Source organism: Stomoxys calcitrans, chromosome 2 (genome assembly GCF_963082655.1).
Source record: "Stomoxys calcitrans chromosome 2, idStoCalc2.1, whole genome shotgun sequence".
Taxonomy (NCBI): Eukaryota; Metazoa; Arthropoda; class Insecta; order Diptera; family Muscidae; genus Stomoxys; species Stomoxys calcitrans.
Genome location: NC_081553.1, coordinates 158,220,518 through 158,237,690, shown reverse-complemented (window position 1 = coordinate 158,237,690; position 17,173 = coordinate 158,220,518). Strand labels below are relative to the sequence as shown.

The 17,173-nt window shown below is 39.1% G+C and overlaps 1 protein-coding gene across 2 annotated transcripts in view; it reads left to right on the top strand.

Annotated features, from left to right (window-relative positions):
* LOC106088227 (protein turtle) overlaps positions 1-17,173 on the top strand; it is a 200,569-nt gene that overhangs the window by 38,516 nt on the left and 144,880 nt on the right. For both annotated transcript variants that reach the window (XM_059362361.1, XM_059362360.1), the window contains exon 4: positions 9,315-9,523. In XM_059362361.1, coding sequence (XP_059218344.1) covers positions 9,315-9,523 — 209 coding nt within the window. The remainder of the gene's footprint in view (positions 1-9,314; positions 9,524-17,173) is intronic.

The following is a 17,173-nucleotide window of genomic DNA, read 5'->3' as shown; positions in this document are numbered from 1 at the left end:
GAACACAAATTTTAATGTCATATTTTTAGTCTACTCCCAAATATCTTTCATTTGAATCCTATATTGCCATGGTCGGCGGTTATGCCCATTTGGGGGTGGGGTGACCTACCATTACTTGGACCTAATTTTTTATGCCATTTTTGTAATCTACTGTCAGATACTTTTCATTTGAGTCTCATATTGATAGGAATGTCGAATATATCTGTTTAGAGGGCTGGTTGGTTTTGGGGCGGCACGCTGGGTACTTGGACCCTAAATTTAATACCATATTCATTTCGTTGTCTGCAACACCTTTCATTTGATACCCATATTGTGCCTATTAGTCCTCTTTTGGTTTTGGGTGGCCCTTTTGTCTAAAAATTATATAACCTATGTTTCCTTTTTTTGATGCTACGGAACAAACAAACCGAGTCTCATATAGTCATGATAGGTCATATGCCCATTTGCAGTCGTCAGTAAAAGTCCTTCTTGGGGTGTGGTGGAACCCCAGAAACTTGGACCCAAAAGTGAAAGTCGATTTCATGCTGTTTGGGAATACCTTTCATTTAAGATCCATATTGCAATGGTCGGTAAATATGTCCGATTTGAAGGGTTTTTTGGTAGTGGATATCGGATTCGTTTTCTACTCTCAAATACCTTAAATTTTATTCCCATATTGTAGTGATTGGTCTATAAATCCGTTTGGCGGATATCAAAAAATTATACAGCCTAGCCTCCTCCCCACAATCTGTGAAAATGTTAAAGAAATCGGTTCACCCGTTTTTGAGTCTATACGAACAAACAAATTTACAAACCCACAAACAAACACAAATTCATTTTTATATATTGTATATAGGTAGATATATAAGAGAGTAAGATATATTTAACCTAAGCTAGTAACGGCAACAAAAACTCACTAAGAAGACCAAAGTAACCTTTGAGTGGAGCGGACGTGTTTTCATTTCGCTCCTCGAAGAAAAATATCAGTACCTCCGAATAGGTACCTATTACGAAAACTTTCAAAGCCTTTCAGGAGTAGGCTCAAAATGGACTCCAAAGACCCGACAGCTACGGTAATGGCATCAGGCCGTAGTATGTTGTCTGCCCCAGCTAAAGGTGTAGTTGCCTTGGCATCGGTAGCCGTGAGTAATGCTTCAAGCGCACAACCAGTTATCAGACTATCTAATGAGGAAGAGTCGGATAAACCAGAGGGATACACAATTCGTCCCCAGCCCTTTTACTAAAGGTGAGGTTTCAGATTCAGAAATCGACAGTGTCACATCGCAGCCGAATAGAGAGATGAGAACAGCGGGATGACGGCAGAAGTGAGAGAGGGCTTCGCTTATCTTACAAGAAGACCGAGTAAAAGAAATCCGGTGCACAACGAAGGAGACAGTTGGGTATGCACCGGCAGCGTAATCGGGCGAAAATGAAGAATGATGGAAGGGATAGAACTGACATTACAGGGGCTTCTACGGAAGATTGAAAGAGAATCAGATCCTCCGAAGAGTAAAAAAGAAGAAGAGCTCCCCACTTTCAAGTACTCTGGGAAGATTAAGCCAGCCCTCCCACAATGGAGACTCCAGACTGTGTCCATCGGAGGGAGACAAAGTCAGAACAGGAACGAAGGAAGCCCGCAAGGCTCCCGATACTTCATGGTGTACTGCCACTTTCAAAAGGACAACACAACACACAAATAAGAAGACGGAAGCACTCTCTAAAGCCAACATATAACAACAACATGTACATAAGCAAGACAAAAAACCATTTAACCAGCATGTGCTTTGCTGCATAGCTTTGTTGAGGTGGTGTTTGTATTTTCTTTTATTTGGTTCGCGCTGCTTATCTACAATAGTTCGTTGATTGCATTTTGCTCTCTGGTTTTTCTCTGTCACCCTCTCTCTACTATTTTTTTTAATTTTGCACGGCGCGTGATTTGAACTCATGATCTTATGTTTGGTAGTATTGCACACATCCTCTAGTCACCGACATCATTTTATTCATGGTGAGATAATTCTATAAGTATTATTGCACAGTAATAAGTGTCTCAATCAAATTCAAAATAAAAATATGTAACAATCACTTTAATTTTTTTTTGTTACGAAATACGTAGTTTTTTTTTTTGCCGAATTTAGCAAAATAAGTTTATAGAAAATATAACAAAACAAAATTTTTGACCTGCTGGGGATTCGAAACTGGGTTTGCAAGTACTTAATGGCTTGGGGGTCTTGTGTGCATCATGTGCACATCTTAGTACTCGTATTTTAACGACTAACTCAACAAAATAATTTGTTAAAAACCCAAAAAATTTCAATTATTTTGTCTGTCAAGCCTCTACAAACCCACTTCAACAAATAAAGACTTAATTCAATGCTACAATTCGCTGAGAATTTAAAACGTCATACATTAATTTGGTAGTTGCTTTTTTCTTAGAGTTATTTTTCCTGTATATATTAGGCGTACTCTCTGAATATGGTTCTGTATAAACGCTTCGGCTTTTATATGAAACACATTTTTAAAATCGCTTATTTGTCGGCATTAAATTGTAAAAAAACAAACAATTTCAAAAATAAACTTTGCTGGGGAACTTTTTACATTAATGGGCTAATGCGAAAAAGTGGAAGTAGAATATCTTTGGTCAAACAGTCGGAAAATGTAACTTTAAAAAATTTAACTTTAAGCTTTCAGCTTTAACCTAATACTGTAAAGAGGACTCAATGTAGATGCGTTTTAAATGCAATTCTTATAATTTGTGTTGATTCTAGTACCAGAAAAGGGGAAGTACAATATTTGCATTTTTTTACTGGAAATACCCTTCGAGTTAAAATAGAATAATGACATCAGTTTTTCATTATATGAACTCAAGCCATAAAATAACACAAACTAAAACAAAAAAAAAATAAAAAAAAAATATATATACATTTTTGAAAAGGTCAGGACTATCAGGCTTTACAAAAAAATGCCCAAACGAACTGACGATACTGAAATTCAATTCTGCTCAAATTCATTGAGAAAATGTTGTCCATTGACAAATGTACCACACCGAATCAGTAATAAGCATTTGAGCGGCAATTTTCTTCAAATAATCATACATCCTTCCACAATAAAAAAATATGTGGATAATTCTATGATATATTCTATGATAATTCTATTCGATATTTTTTGTATCACGGCAAGTGGTTGATAAATAAGGCATACGTTGAACATATTTTTAATTGTACAAATTAAATTTTTATATAATAGTATAAACTCTGTATTAACCAATATTATATTGTGTTCCCATTCACACATATGTAATACGAAAAGAAGTGCGAAGGAGTCAAATATATGTCTAGCTTCCATCACATACATAAACAAAGTGGCGTGGCTGGACAAAAAAAATCAAGAAAATTAGAGGTGTGGCAGTGGAAGTGCGAAATCTCGTCATAAAATATATATTTTTTTTTGTTATAAATTTAAAGCTAAACAAATTTATTGTGAAAATTTTGCGCTGAAATAGTGTGATGGAGAAATATGTGAACGATAGAATAGATAAATGCAAACACAACAAATTGGAGGACATTGTAGAATATAAATATGGTATTTATAAATACATTTTATTAATATTATCTTGGCTTCTTGTTTGAACCGTTGTGGAGAGCGGATGTATTGTTATTTCACTCCGCAAGAATTTTCCTGTAACTCGTAATAGGTCATTATTTTTGGAAGAAAAATGTAAGTTACTCAAGGATAGGCGGTTGATGATCTGCATCTGTTTCCAGTGGAGCGGCAGATCTAGATCCCGTGAGTAGGCTTAGAATGGTGGTATCAAGCCTTAGCATGTTTTCTGCTACTGAAACCTCCACTGGTGGAGCGGCTGCTCCAGGCTCCACTAGCCGACAGACGATTGGCCAGCAGAGGCTTTTGACAAAGACACCTGGTTTGAGTCTTATTGCTGAACATATTGCCTAAGGAACTATCGACCACATCTCTAAAGTCTGGCGGACTGCAGGAGACTGAAAATTCCCATGAGACAAGCGAGACGGGAGGGAAGGGATCGAAACGGGACCCTACAAGCCGTGTATGGGTGGGTTATCCGATTGGACTGGGCTCAAGGTGTGCGCCAGCGGGGACGCTCGAAACTCAGAAAGTACTTCGACAGCAGTAGTTAGTGAAGCATCTAAGGAGAAATTGTCCACACCAAAATGGTCCAGTGTCCTGAGGAAGAGTGGTTATACAGCTTTCCCACCTGCCCTTGGATGCGTACGGAAGCTCATCATGACAAGTTCTAACGAATCTTGTGAGGATGAATTCCTGGTGGAATCAGAGGACGAGGCTAACACAACAGTAGTTGAAGTTCTGAATCCTGACTATGGTCCGTTTTCTACAGATAAATCTCCACCATTGTAAGGCCGCTTCGACGACACTAAATGTCCTCCTGATGGCAGGGGGTTTGACGTGGTTCTTATCCAGGAACCATGGGTATCTGAAGGAATGGTTCGGTATTCCGGGATTTAAACTTCTCAAGAGTACGGAAAATGGGATGAACAGAGCCTGTATTCTTGCAAAGAGTAGTCTACATGTTGTTCTTCTTCCGTCGCTAAGCACTGAAGATTTAGTAGTAGCCAGCCTTGAAACAAACAAGTCTCATTACTGGCTGGCTTTCCTATATATAGCACACGATTCATAGATGCCGCTTTCAAACGTTAAGCCGCTTGTTGAAACCGCTTATGTAGGAAAGAAAAGCCTCATTGTAGAGAGTGATGCTAATGCACTTCACCAGATGTGGGGAAGTTCGGGTGTCAACGAAAGGGGTGAGCTGATTATTGAATATGCTATAAGTTGCAATCTGGCGATTTGTAATAAAGGGGATAAACAGACCTTTATTACCAGGAACAGGCTGGAGGTACTAGATATTACCTTTGTATCGGAAGATATAAGTGGAAGACTATGCGACTGGGAAGTGTTCTCTGATCATCGTTATATTAGTTTCAGCCTTGTAGAAAATACTGAAGTAGTGGTCCCTCGGCTAAACGGAAGAAAGGCGGATTGGAATAAATTTCGACACAAATTCTGCACGTCTATCACTTCTAGACCAGAAAAGGAAGTGGAAAGTACGGAGGATATAGACATAGTGGTCAAGCGGATCACGAAGGCCCTGAATGACTCGCTTGTGTCAGCATGCCCTAGTGCCAAGCCACGGGGCCAACAGCGACCGCCATGATGGACCCCAGAGCTGATTGGTCTAAGTAAGGACTGCAGAAAACTCTTCAGCAGAGCAAAAGCCACAAGAGCTCCACACGATTGGGACATCTATAAGGCTGAGCTTAGAAAATATAAGAGCGAGCTTAGAAAGGCTGAAAACAAATCCTGGGTAGAATTCTGCAGCTCCGTGGAGGATACAGGCTAAGAAAGATTTTGTCCTCGAGACCTATTACGGTGGGGTATATTCAGAAGTTAGAGAATGTATGGACAATGTCTAGGGAGGAAACACTAGAACTACTCGTTGATACACATTTCTCGGGAAATTCTGCAACGGACAACGTGGCGCCAGAAGAGGTTGTCACTGGTATGCATTGTCGGCGGCCATTACGGAAATTGTGTCTGAGCTGAAAATCGTTTACGCGATAAAAAGTTTCGACTTCTTTTAGTCGCCATGATAATGTATTGAATCAGAATGTCATATATATCTGTGGGATGGAGGGACAGGAAGGTCATTTCCATTCCGAAAGCAGGAAAACCCTACCACACGAAGGCGAAAGATTTTCGTCCTACATGTCTGTCATCCTTTATGCTGAAGACTCTTGAGAGTTTGATAGAAACTCATCTTAGGGCAAAGGTCCCTTGAGATCGCCTGTCGCGGCAGCAGCATGCCTATAGCAAAGGCAAATCCACTGAAATAGCCCTTCACGACCTAGTCGGCTACATTGAGGGTTCTCTTGCTGTCAAGGAATATACAATGGTAGCATTTCTGACATTGAGGTGCTTTCAATAATGTAAAACCGACGTCAATCATGAAGTAGGTGGAGTTTATAGGCATCAACTTTACCGTAAGAAAGTTTATTAATAACTTACATACTAAAAGATGCATTACGGCAGGCTTGGGATCTGTGGATCTAAAAAGATGGGTCTGCAAAGGAACACCTCAAGGAGGTGTACTGTCTCCTCTACTTTGGAATATAGCCATTAACAATATATTATTGTCTATGCTGATGACGTGGCAATTGCGGTTAGGGGAAGTTTCCCAGCACTCTAAGAGATATACTTCAGGAAGCTCTAACCACCCCCATAGCATGGGGGTATATTAATCCAGTCATTCTATTTGTAGCACATCGAAATATTTATCTGCGACCCCATTAAGTTTATATATTCTGGATCGTCTCGATATTCTGAGTCGATCTAGCAATGTCCGTCGTCTGTCGAAATCACATATAAACCGATCCCCGGTTTTGAATTCTTGAGTGCCTAGAACCTCCATTTTTATCCGATTTGGCTGAAATTTGACACAAGAACTTGTGTTTGACTTCCAACATCCATGTCAAGTACTATCCTAGTCGGTTTATAAACTTATATAGCCCCCATATAAACCGATGCCCGGATATGACTTCTTGAGAATAGAAGCCTAAATTTTCTTCCGTTTTGGCCAAAATTTGGAACAAAGACTTGTGTTATGACTTCTAACATCCATGCCAATCGGTCTATAAACAGATATAGCCCCCCATATATACCGACCCCTAAATTTTCAACTAATTTGGTTGAATTTTTTCCCAAAAACCTATCTTATGACATACAACATCAGTGCCAAGTTTTATAGTTAATAAGGGTCAACCTTTAGCGGAATCCATGGTGGTTTTTACTTGTTATTATTTTTTTACTATAACTGCCTCAGTAGTGATATAGAGAACAGTGTGTGTTTTTATAATAAATGCCACATAAAGGTTTTCCTTGTTAGCCAATTTTATGCTAGGACCAAAAGCACTCAACTGGATTTCTTAGAAATCACTACATTCAAATCGGATGTAATGTCAGAACGGTCAGAACGATCACCATAATAATTCGTATTTTGTATATTGGAATCAACAAATTTTGTATATGCTTTTCCCTATTTGCAGAAAAATGTTCTCCCTTACAGCGTGGGATAGTCAAATGTATATTCTTGGTCGTTGTAAATATCTGAAACAATCTACCCATGTCACGGTAAAATCCTTAAAAACTAAGATATTGAGCTAAAACTTTCCACAGTTCTTTTTTGTCCATAGGCGGTTAAATTTAAAAGTGGGCTACATCGGGCTATATATCTTGATTTTTCCTCCATATAGACCGATCTCTTGATTTATTGCCTTAGGCTCCTAAAAGCTGCATTTATTGCCCGATTTAGCTAAAATTTGGCACAATGATTTATGTTAAGATACCTGACATCCGTGCCGAGTATGGTCCGAATTGGACCCTTTTATAGACCGATTATCCGTTTTAAGGTTTTAAGCCCTTAAAAGCTGCCTTTATTATCTGATTAGGCTGAAATTTGGCACGAAATTTTGTGTTAAAATCCCTAAATGTCTTAATATAGCCCCCATATACACCGATTTCCGATAGCCCCCATATACCCCTAGGATAAATGTCTAGCTACGCCAAAGCTATCCATACTAATAACGGAAATTAGAGCGGAAACATGGAGGGGGTCTATATGGGTCTAAAAATCCCCAGTCTTTGGCTATATTTGGTATGCATGGGTTAATGCCTAAAACTGCCCAATACTTCAAATGTTTGCATAATCGGGAATTCTATGCCTTCTACGTGACTATTCATTAAACTCATTTTCGGCTGAGCGGCAGGCTTAAAACAACTGATTGTTTCAGATATAAACAAAATCGGCTATACCAGTTCTATTTTATGAGCTCTAGAAATGAAATTTTTGTCCAGCGTTACCATAAAATCACGACACTGTGCGCCCTCGATTATCAGTTCAGCTGATCAGTTCAAAACTCATCTGTTCTGGAAACCAGGCGACAAAAATATTCCAGGGAATCGTAGAGGTAATAAGCTTGCAGAACTAGTAACTATTTAAAAACTTTCAGAAGAAGTGGAATCTGTGGGTATATCTATAGCTTACAGTCTTCGATACAAGGCCCGAAGGACAACAGATGGCCACAAATCAAGGGATGTGAACGCTCCAAAATTATGTGGCTAATTTTGAAGAGATCTACAGCCTTGCTGTCATGGGCTGAATTAGAAGTCTCGCTAATTATGTGTTTTATGACAGGTTACTCTCTGATTGGGAAACATGTTAATAGATTAAAGGTTGCAAGTAACGATTTTTGCAGAAGCTATCAGGACATGGAAAATGGCAAGGAGAAAGAGTTTCACTTTATTCTTATTGATTATTTCAATTACAGTAATACCACGGTTTACACCGTAATTGGTTCCACAAAATCGCAACGTAGATTGAAGTTCAAATAACACATATGTCAAAACAGTAATTTTACTGTTTTTATATAAATCCATAGCAAACGTGGAGTTCTCGGGAAAATCCCAAATACTGCCTAAAATTACCCCAGGTACACGAAGATAAAGAGGTTTTTTTTGGTTTGTACATGTGGACTCCAAATGACCCTTTCCACACCCAAGTGCAATATGGTACTCAAAATAAGTAAAATTTTGTGTAGAACACGAATATGGTGGGAAAAAAGTTGTAAGGGTTATTCTTAAGGCTACAGGGTTTTGAGAATTTATTACGCTCCATTTTTTCTGAAATATCACTTTCTTGAGGCGAGTGAAAGGAATAGTAAAATTTTGCGATTTTTATCGAAAAAAAATTTGGCTCTTTTTGCAAAAAATTAGATTTTTTCAATTTTCCCGTGAATTGCACTTGGTGCACCCAATGTGTTGTGTGTCTTAAGGGCCTGTCTTTCACAAATGCCAATTGCAAATTTGGAGGCAAATAGACACATCAACTAAAATTGAGATTCCCGAAATACACAAACCAAACAATGATCGACTAAAAACAGACATTCACATTGACCAACATTGGGATTCCCCAACATAAACAACGAGCACAACCAGTGAAGCACATCGATCGATTTTTTTTTTGAACTACTGAGAACACTTTAATCGACGTTATTAGGGACAATTTTTTTGACGACGTAAACCGAAACGATGTAACGGGACGATGTAAATGGAGGTAATACTGTTATTATTCTAATTCCTTTGAAGACTTTGAACATGCGAATGTGAACATTCGCTAGTCCTTAGGGTTATAAAGCAAACTGTCAGGTTCCTAATCATACGTTGAGAATTTTGATTTTTACATTGTGTGCTTGTAAAATTATAATTAAATCTCTTGTGTTTTCTTCTTCCAGTGTCGATATTCGTGAAGGCGTCAAGAAATCCATCAAACGTTGGTCTGACGAAAATATATTTGGAGAAAGAGCTTACTTCATACTTGATAAGGAGCCTGGAACACTCTCTATTCAAAGCACCATGTATACCGATTCCGGAACCTATAGATGCAGAGTTGATTTCTTAAAGGCGCAGACTCGAAATAGCAAAATAATAGTTACAGTTATAGGTAAGTGAAAAATATTTAAAAAGAAAAAAATAGCATTTGAATTAAATATGACTGTTAAAACTCTTGTCAAATAAATACGTTGTAAAACCAAGTGTATTTATAAATTAATAAAAATATTTAAGCATAAGTTCGTGAGGCCCCTCCCATTGTCACTAGCCGTTCATCTTCACCTATCCCCCAAAAAAGCACCGCGAGCTGCCTGGCATAAACCTCTGTCAGCACAGAAGCTGTGAACCAATCTCCATGTACATGTCCGCTGAAAGCCTGGATAAGAATCCTGGCGAGAACATCAGCAATAATTGCAATTGCAATTGTCCTCTGACTTATGCTGCCCACACACTGTGGAGTAGAATAAAAAAAAATAAACTTGTAAAAAAGCTGACGTTTGAGAACAGGTATAGATATCTCTTTGAAGTTTCAAACGGTTAGAGCTGAGGTGTAAGTGGTTCGGGTGCCCCTTGACAAACCCCTAAACTTGGTCATCTCAGCATTTCGAAAACTTGTTTGAGCTGCCAAATCTTCATTTGTGGTCCGATTTCCTAAATTCTGCTTGATAGTGCTCCAAATCGGGTCAATTTTGATTTTAATTTTGGGCGAGATAAAGCTTGTATTTTGCAAATTACAAAAGCATTTATTTTTCGATTTTTATTGTAATGATTTGTATTGGTGACAAAATTTACAACGTCTTTGCCGCTAAGAATGTTCAAATCCTATTATCCACTTAAAATTTATACAATAAGGAGGTGAAAAAATAATAAAAAAAATCTTTTATTGCATGTTTTATTTTTTGCATGTTTATTATTAAAGAAAAATTGCTTTAATACCTTAATATTTTTGCTTATTTTGTAAAGACATTTGAACAACACATGTCAACTTAGACGGTTGTTATATGTACTATAAAATAGGGAAATTTTTATCAACAAATTGGAAAATTGCTCCGATTTCTCAAAACAAAAAGCCCAGACCCCCATTAGGGTTAATGTTTTTTTAACTTCATACGTCCCTAAACACATAGCTTCCACAACCAATTAACTAAAAAATTATTTGACTTGATTTATTTGCTTTCTTCACCTGCACAACAAGACAATCTTATATATTGGGTTGCCCAAAAAGTAATTGCGGATTTTTCATATAGTCGGCGTTGACAAATTTTTTCACAGCTTGTGACTCTGTAATTGCATTCTTTCTTCTGTCAGTTATCAGCTGTTACTTTTAGCTTGCTTTAGAAAAAAAGTGTAAAAAAAGTATATTTGATTGAAGTTCATTCTAAGTTTTATTAAAAATGCATTTACTTTCTTTTAAAAAATCCGCAATTACTTTTTGGGCAACCTAATATAAAAATCAATTAGTGTTTGTATGTTTGTGTGTTCCTTATAGACTCAGAAACGGCTGAACCGATTTTCTTGAAATCCAGATGGTCCATAAAGATCCCGTGGTGAAAATAGGGTACTACATTTTTTGATATCTGAAAGGGGGGGGGGGGGGGGGGGAGACGGACCCTCCCCCTTACCCTAATTTTCAGAAACGCCAGATCTCAGAGATGGGTGGTGCGATTTAAGCGAAACTTTTTGTGCTCTCATATAGTACCTTAAAAATAAAAAATTGGTATCCAAATTTCGGATGGGGTACCTAGGGGGGGCTTCCCCACCCTAAAACCTACCAAACATATATTAACACCAATCACGATAATATGGGACTCAAATGAAAGGTATTTAGGATAAAAAACGTATCTTATATCCAATTGTCGGACCAAGTGCTAGGGGGACCAACCCAAGCCCCAAAACACCCCTAAATCGGACATTTTTACCGACCATGGCAATATGGGACTCAAATTAAAGGTATTTGCAAGTAGAATACGAATCTGATATCCAAATGTGGGACCACGATTCTAGGGGTCCACCCCTTTCCCAAAACACCCCCCAAACAGAACTTATTTACTGACAATGGGAATATGGGGCTTATATAAAAGGTATTTGAATGTATTGTATAATACGAATCTGACATTCAAATATGGGACCAAGTGTTTGGGGGCCGCCTCTCACCAAAAACATCCCACAAAGGGAGCAATTTGGGCTCTAATGAAAGGTCTTTGGTAGTAAAGCACAAATTTGATATCAATATTCGGTAAAAGTGTCTACGGGGCCACGCCACACCCACAACACCACTCACAGCTCACTGAATGGCCGCCCATCCCCCAAAACACCCCCAAGCTGGTCATGTTTGCCGACTATGGAAATATGGGTCTCAAATTAAAGGTATGTGGGAGTAGACCACGTATCTGATATCAACATTAGATACCAACTGTCTAGCGGACGTCCCACCCAATAACAACCCCAAATAGGACGTATTTGGGGTTGTTTTTAGGGCCAATACCCCAAACCGGACATATTTTCAGACTTTTGCAATGAGATTAGAAAACGAATTTGATATCCAATTTTGAGGCCAATGGCAATATGGGCTTCAAATAAATCATATATAGATATATGAGAATAGAACACGTTGCTCGGGCTTAGTGTTTGGGGACCACCCCAATCCCCAAAACACCCCTAAATTGGGCATATTTACCGACGATGTCAATGTGGAGCTTAAATGAAAGGTATTGGGGGTAGAGCAAGAATTGATACCCACTTTCGGGACAAATTTCCTGGGGGTCTACCCCTTCCCAAAATACCCCATCGCAATATGGGGCTTAAATGAAGGTATTTGGGAGTAGAAAACGAAATTGATATCCACATGTAGGACCATGTATTTAAGGCATCACCCCTTCACCCCTATTTTAAGAATGAAGTACACCTTACATCCAAACTCAAATTCGTAGACCAATAAAGATCATATTGGATTCTGATAAAAGCGCTTATATTGTTAAACTGTTAGTCAAGCGATATACTATTTTCGTAGCATGGTATTTCACTAAAAATCTTTAAAGTAAAAGAAGGCGCAGCGGAGTGGGCCCGGGTCAGCTAGTAGTCTTATAAGTGACAGTACAAGATTATTATTTTTATTTATCTTTTTGTTTTTTTAAAGACACTTATAGGCAAAATTCAAAAAGAATTATAAAGATATCTCTATTGGTGTTTTCCACAGAAGTTTTACAATATGTATCTTCGTTTTCAAAAAATTCTCAAAGAAAAAATATCTGTATCTCGGAATAAGTATCACGTGAAAAATTTAAAGCCTTTAAGGAGTAGGCTCAAAATCCACTAGAAAGATCTAACAGCTGCGATGGTGACATTAGACCGTCGATTTTTTTCCGCCCTTCTTATACCTGTGGGTGCCTTGGCACCAGTAGTCGAGTGTAATGCTTCAAGCGCACAACCAATTATCAGACTAACAAATGAGTAAGGGACGGATAAATCAAAGAGATGCGCAGTTCGTACCCAGCCTTAAAGTAAAGATGTTTTTTTTTTATCAAGTCTACAGATAACAAATATTCTTACAGCCTACTATTCTCAGATATGTTTAATAGCATATACAACGAAAAGGGTCACTGTTTGCAAAATTTCTTGCATTATATGTAATACGTAATAATTCAAAATTTCGACTAGGTCTGAGCGGGACATTGGAAAAATTCTACTTACAGGAATCTCAGACTCAATTTTCCTGTGGATGATATTCAATGCAAGGCAACATTCACCATTGTTCTCCGGTTTGAAAATGTAGATAGTTTAATAAAAAATAATCCCACCCACGTCCTCGGTGGCAAAACAAATGATGTTGTTTTGAACAGATGCACTCCGATTAGATTGAAGAGTACAGTAAGGATGCAAACTATAGATGACTATTCTAAGTTGCAAGGTACTAATGAAGTGTATAAATATTTTGTCACATAAGTATCACTAAATACTCTCCTCCAACGGTGTTTTCGATTCAGATTCAGACAACGACAGTAACAGTGTTAGTGAAACAGCAGCCGAATTAAGAGATGGCGACAGCGGGTCCATTGCAGTAGTGAGTGAGGGCTTAGCTCACAAGAAAACTGAGAAAGCAAGCCCGGGCAGCGTAATCAAGCATACTGCATAAGGGATCGAACTGACATTCCAAGCATTTCTATGGAAGCTGGAAAGAGAATCAGATCTTCCGAAGAACATAACACTACTAAAACGCTGAAAAAGAAAAACAGCTCCCTGCTGTCAAGTACTCTGGGAAGACCGAGCCAGCCCTCCCCTAATGGAGTCTCCAGACAGTGTCCTCCAGAGGAAGACAAAGTTAGAAAAAAACCAAGGACTTTGACTTACAAAGCACGCCCCAGCCATCAAGGATCTGGTTAGCGAGCGGATTTTCGAAAATGTGTTTATCTGAAGAGGGTCCACCCATACAAATGATGGGCTGAGAGTATAGAGGGAATATCTTGTCGGTGCGCTTTGCGTCAGCAGAATGCGTTGATACCGTAAAAAAAAACTCGTTCAAAGTATCCAAAGCTCGACCTGGTGAGAAGATGGACATCTCCCGACTCACAAATGCGATGGTCTTCATCAAGGAATGGGACAGCTCATTCGCGCCGGAATGCATAGTCGGATACTTAGTAGTACTTAAGATTTGGAATACTAGGATAGGCAATGATCTTAATATTGGAAAATCAGGCAGTGCAGGGACGGGAGACCCAATGCTACATAACGAACAGGAATCCGACGATGGAACCATCACCGACTTTCTCAAAATTCGAAAGGCTAAGATACGAAAAATTCCTAACATTGCATTGACAGGAAACTCAATGCAGCCTTAAGAACAGGGAGCAGACGATGAAACCATCACCGAATCACAAGAAGCCTATTTACTGGAAGACCAAATATTGAGTTCACTCCTTCTCTGGCCGTCGCTGAATTAGGTTTAGAATAGCACGGCCAGCGCCGAATCCGATAAGCTCCCGAAATAAGTTGAAAGCCAACGGGACAATATTCGGATGACTAATCGGAAGAAGCCCGGCCGATACGGGATGACTATGAGCACCGCACAGGCTGGAACTTTGAGCTCCGACTTGTGTGGTGCCCATCGTTATCACGGGAAGCTTAGCTGAAAGCTACCGGGCGCGTCCACAGGTTGCGGATGGTGGAAAGCTCCGTTTTTATGCGGAGTAGCTACAAATGCGGCCGCGGGCAGTCAGCGATTTTCGAGAGGAGAGTATCAGTGAAGAGTCAGGTGGCACTGGCTCTTAACTAAATACTGAGTGCCAATGATACTCGAGATGACAAGGCGAGTTATTGGCGCCTTCAAATAACCAATGGCCAACATCAGCGTCTGTTCCCAGGTTAGGGGCGGCTGGCGGCGAGCGTCGGATGTTGGAGCAAGCGGCTCGCCACAACGAGGGATATATGCAATCCCACAAACCCATGCGGTTGGGGCGCTGGGCCAGTAACTCGCCCCCGGAAAATAGTAAAAACGGACCCCCTAACGTTGACGACCCACGCAAACGAAAAAAGGACCATGATTTACGGGTCTGCACCTGGAATGTCCGCACTCTTTATAGATAAGGTGCAGTATACGCGCTGGCGGATGTATTAGAGAAGTACAAGGCAGACATAACCGCCTTACAGGAAGTGCGATGGACTGGGAATGGCGTCACTACAACACCAAACGGTGACGAACTATACTATAGCTGCCAAACTATTGCCCACTCCATGGAAAATGCCGCGAAATCCGTACTTGGGTACCAGAAGCCTCCTCCAAAAAACCCATGGAGTGTCGAGATGCTACTGAAGCCAAGAATGCGGAATATAGAGCAACCCTGCAATCAGTAGCAACGCGCCAGATGAAGGAGAGGTATCGGGAGAAAAGGAGAGAGGAGAAACGTCTATTCCGCAGAAAGAAAAAGGAAATGGAAAGACGTGAGTGCGAGCGAATTGAGATGTACAGGAGTCAAATGAAGTCCGGAAATTCTACCAAAGAATTAAATACCAAACCGATGGCTTTGGTGCAGGCACATCCTCCCGCAGAGACAAAGAAGGAAATCTGGTAACTGACACAGATAACATGCTGAGGATATGGAAAGAACATTTTACCCAACTGCTAGTGTCCGATGTTGGCGGCGAAGAGGATACCGCAGAACCAATCCCTGATGATGGTATAGAATGTTTACCTCCTAGTCAGAATGAGGTCCAAGTAGCAGTAACCCGACTAAACAACAACAAGGCAGCAGGAGCCGACGGGTTACCCGCTGACTATTTAAGACCGGAGGCGACACGCTGATAAGGCGTATGCATCAGCTTATCTGCGCAATCTGGCTAGAAGAACGCATTCCCGATGATTGGAACCTCAGCATACTATGTCCCGTACACAAGAAAGGAGACAAGACGGAATGTGCCAAATACAGAGCCTGTAGCCTTCAAAGTGAACGGACGTACTTTTGCACACGCGCATTAAAATTCCTAAATCAATAGAACGAACTACGGTTTTTTTTTTTTCACAACGAATTTTTCGGTCATTTGCCACATCTCTAACAAAAAAAAAAAAAAAAAAAAAAGTTAAAGTATCAAGCATACTGTGAACATGTCATTTTTACAAGTGCAAGCTAATAATAATTGTAGTCAATGTTCTACCAAAATAAAATCAATAAATTTTGTGCGCTGCTTCAATTGTGATAGACAATTCCATTTCAGCCCATGTTGCTCTCTTACAGAGATTTCCTATAAGAGCATGGGGCAAACGAAAAGAAAGGAATGGAAATGTCATAGCTGTGACCCAAGAGCAAAGTCGCCTACGAGCACATACATTCGTATAAACAACGATGAAATCGAAACTCAACAAACAGAAGAAAATAATATCCAACAACAAGCTTCTAAACAACAAAGAGAATGCTATGGTGATGAGGAAACTGCAAGCAAACGATTTAAAAACATAACACCAACCACATCACTAAGCGAAGAAATAACAACGCAAAAAAAAGACATATCTGACTTAAAGTCAGGCATGATCGAAATGCAAAACTGTATAAAACAACTAACAACAAACATAACAATGTTCAGTGCGGAGATAAAAGAACACATTGCTGATATAAGCAGAAATGTAGCAACAATAACAACACAAATTCACGAACTACAAGTGAGAGACCAAGAGAAGAGCGAAAAAATAAAAGAGCTTAATGAAAGAGTAGAGAAGTTAGAGCAGAAAGCATTAGAAAAAAATATCGAAGTCGGCAATGTTTGCAATGAGAACTTAGAAGTGAGTGAGGTGTTAAAACAAATCAGTGAAAACATAGGTGTTGCTATAAACAACACTGACATAAACAGAGCATATAAAATAAAGAGAAAAAATAAAATAGTTGTGGAATTTACAACTCTTAGTAAAAAAATTGAAATTATGAGCAAAATTAAGAGACATAGGGTGGAAGAAAAAACACGAGATGAGGAAAACAACACCATTTACTATGTAAATGATGAACTAACTGAGCATAATAAACGACTCTTGTGGCTGGCGAAAATGAAAGCCAATGAATCTAAATGGAATTATGTGTGGGTAAAAAATGGGAATATCTATGCTCGTAAAAATGAAAATTCCTCCTTCACTATAATAAAAAATACATCCGATATTGAAAATATAACTGCGGCAAATTAAAGTAAAAACATATGTGTATATATCGTAAAGTTTATAAAAGAAAAAGCTTCCAAATTTAAACAAAAAAATAAAAGACTATCTACAGAGACTAGTAACAACCCT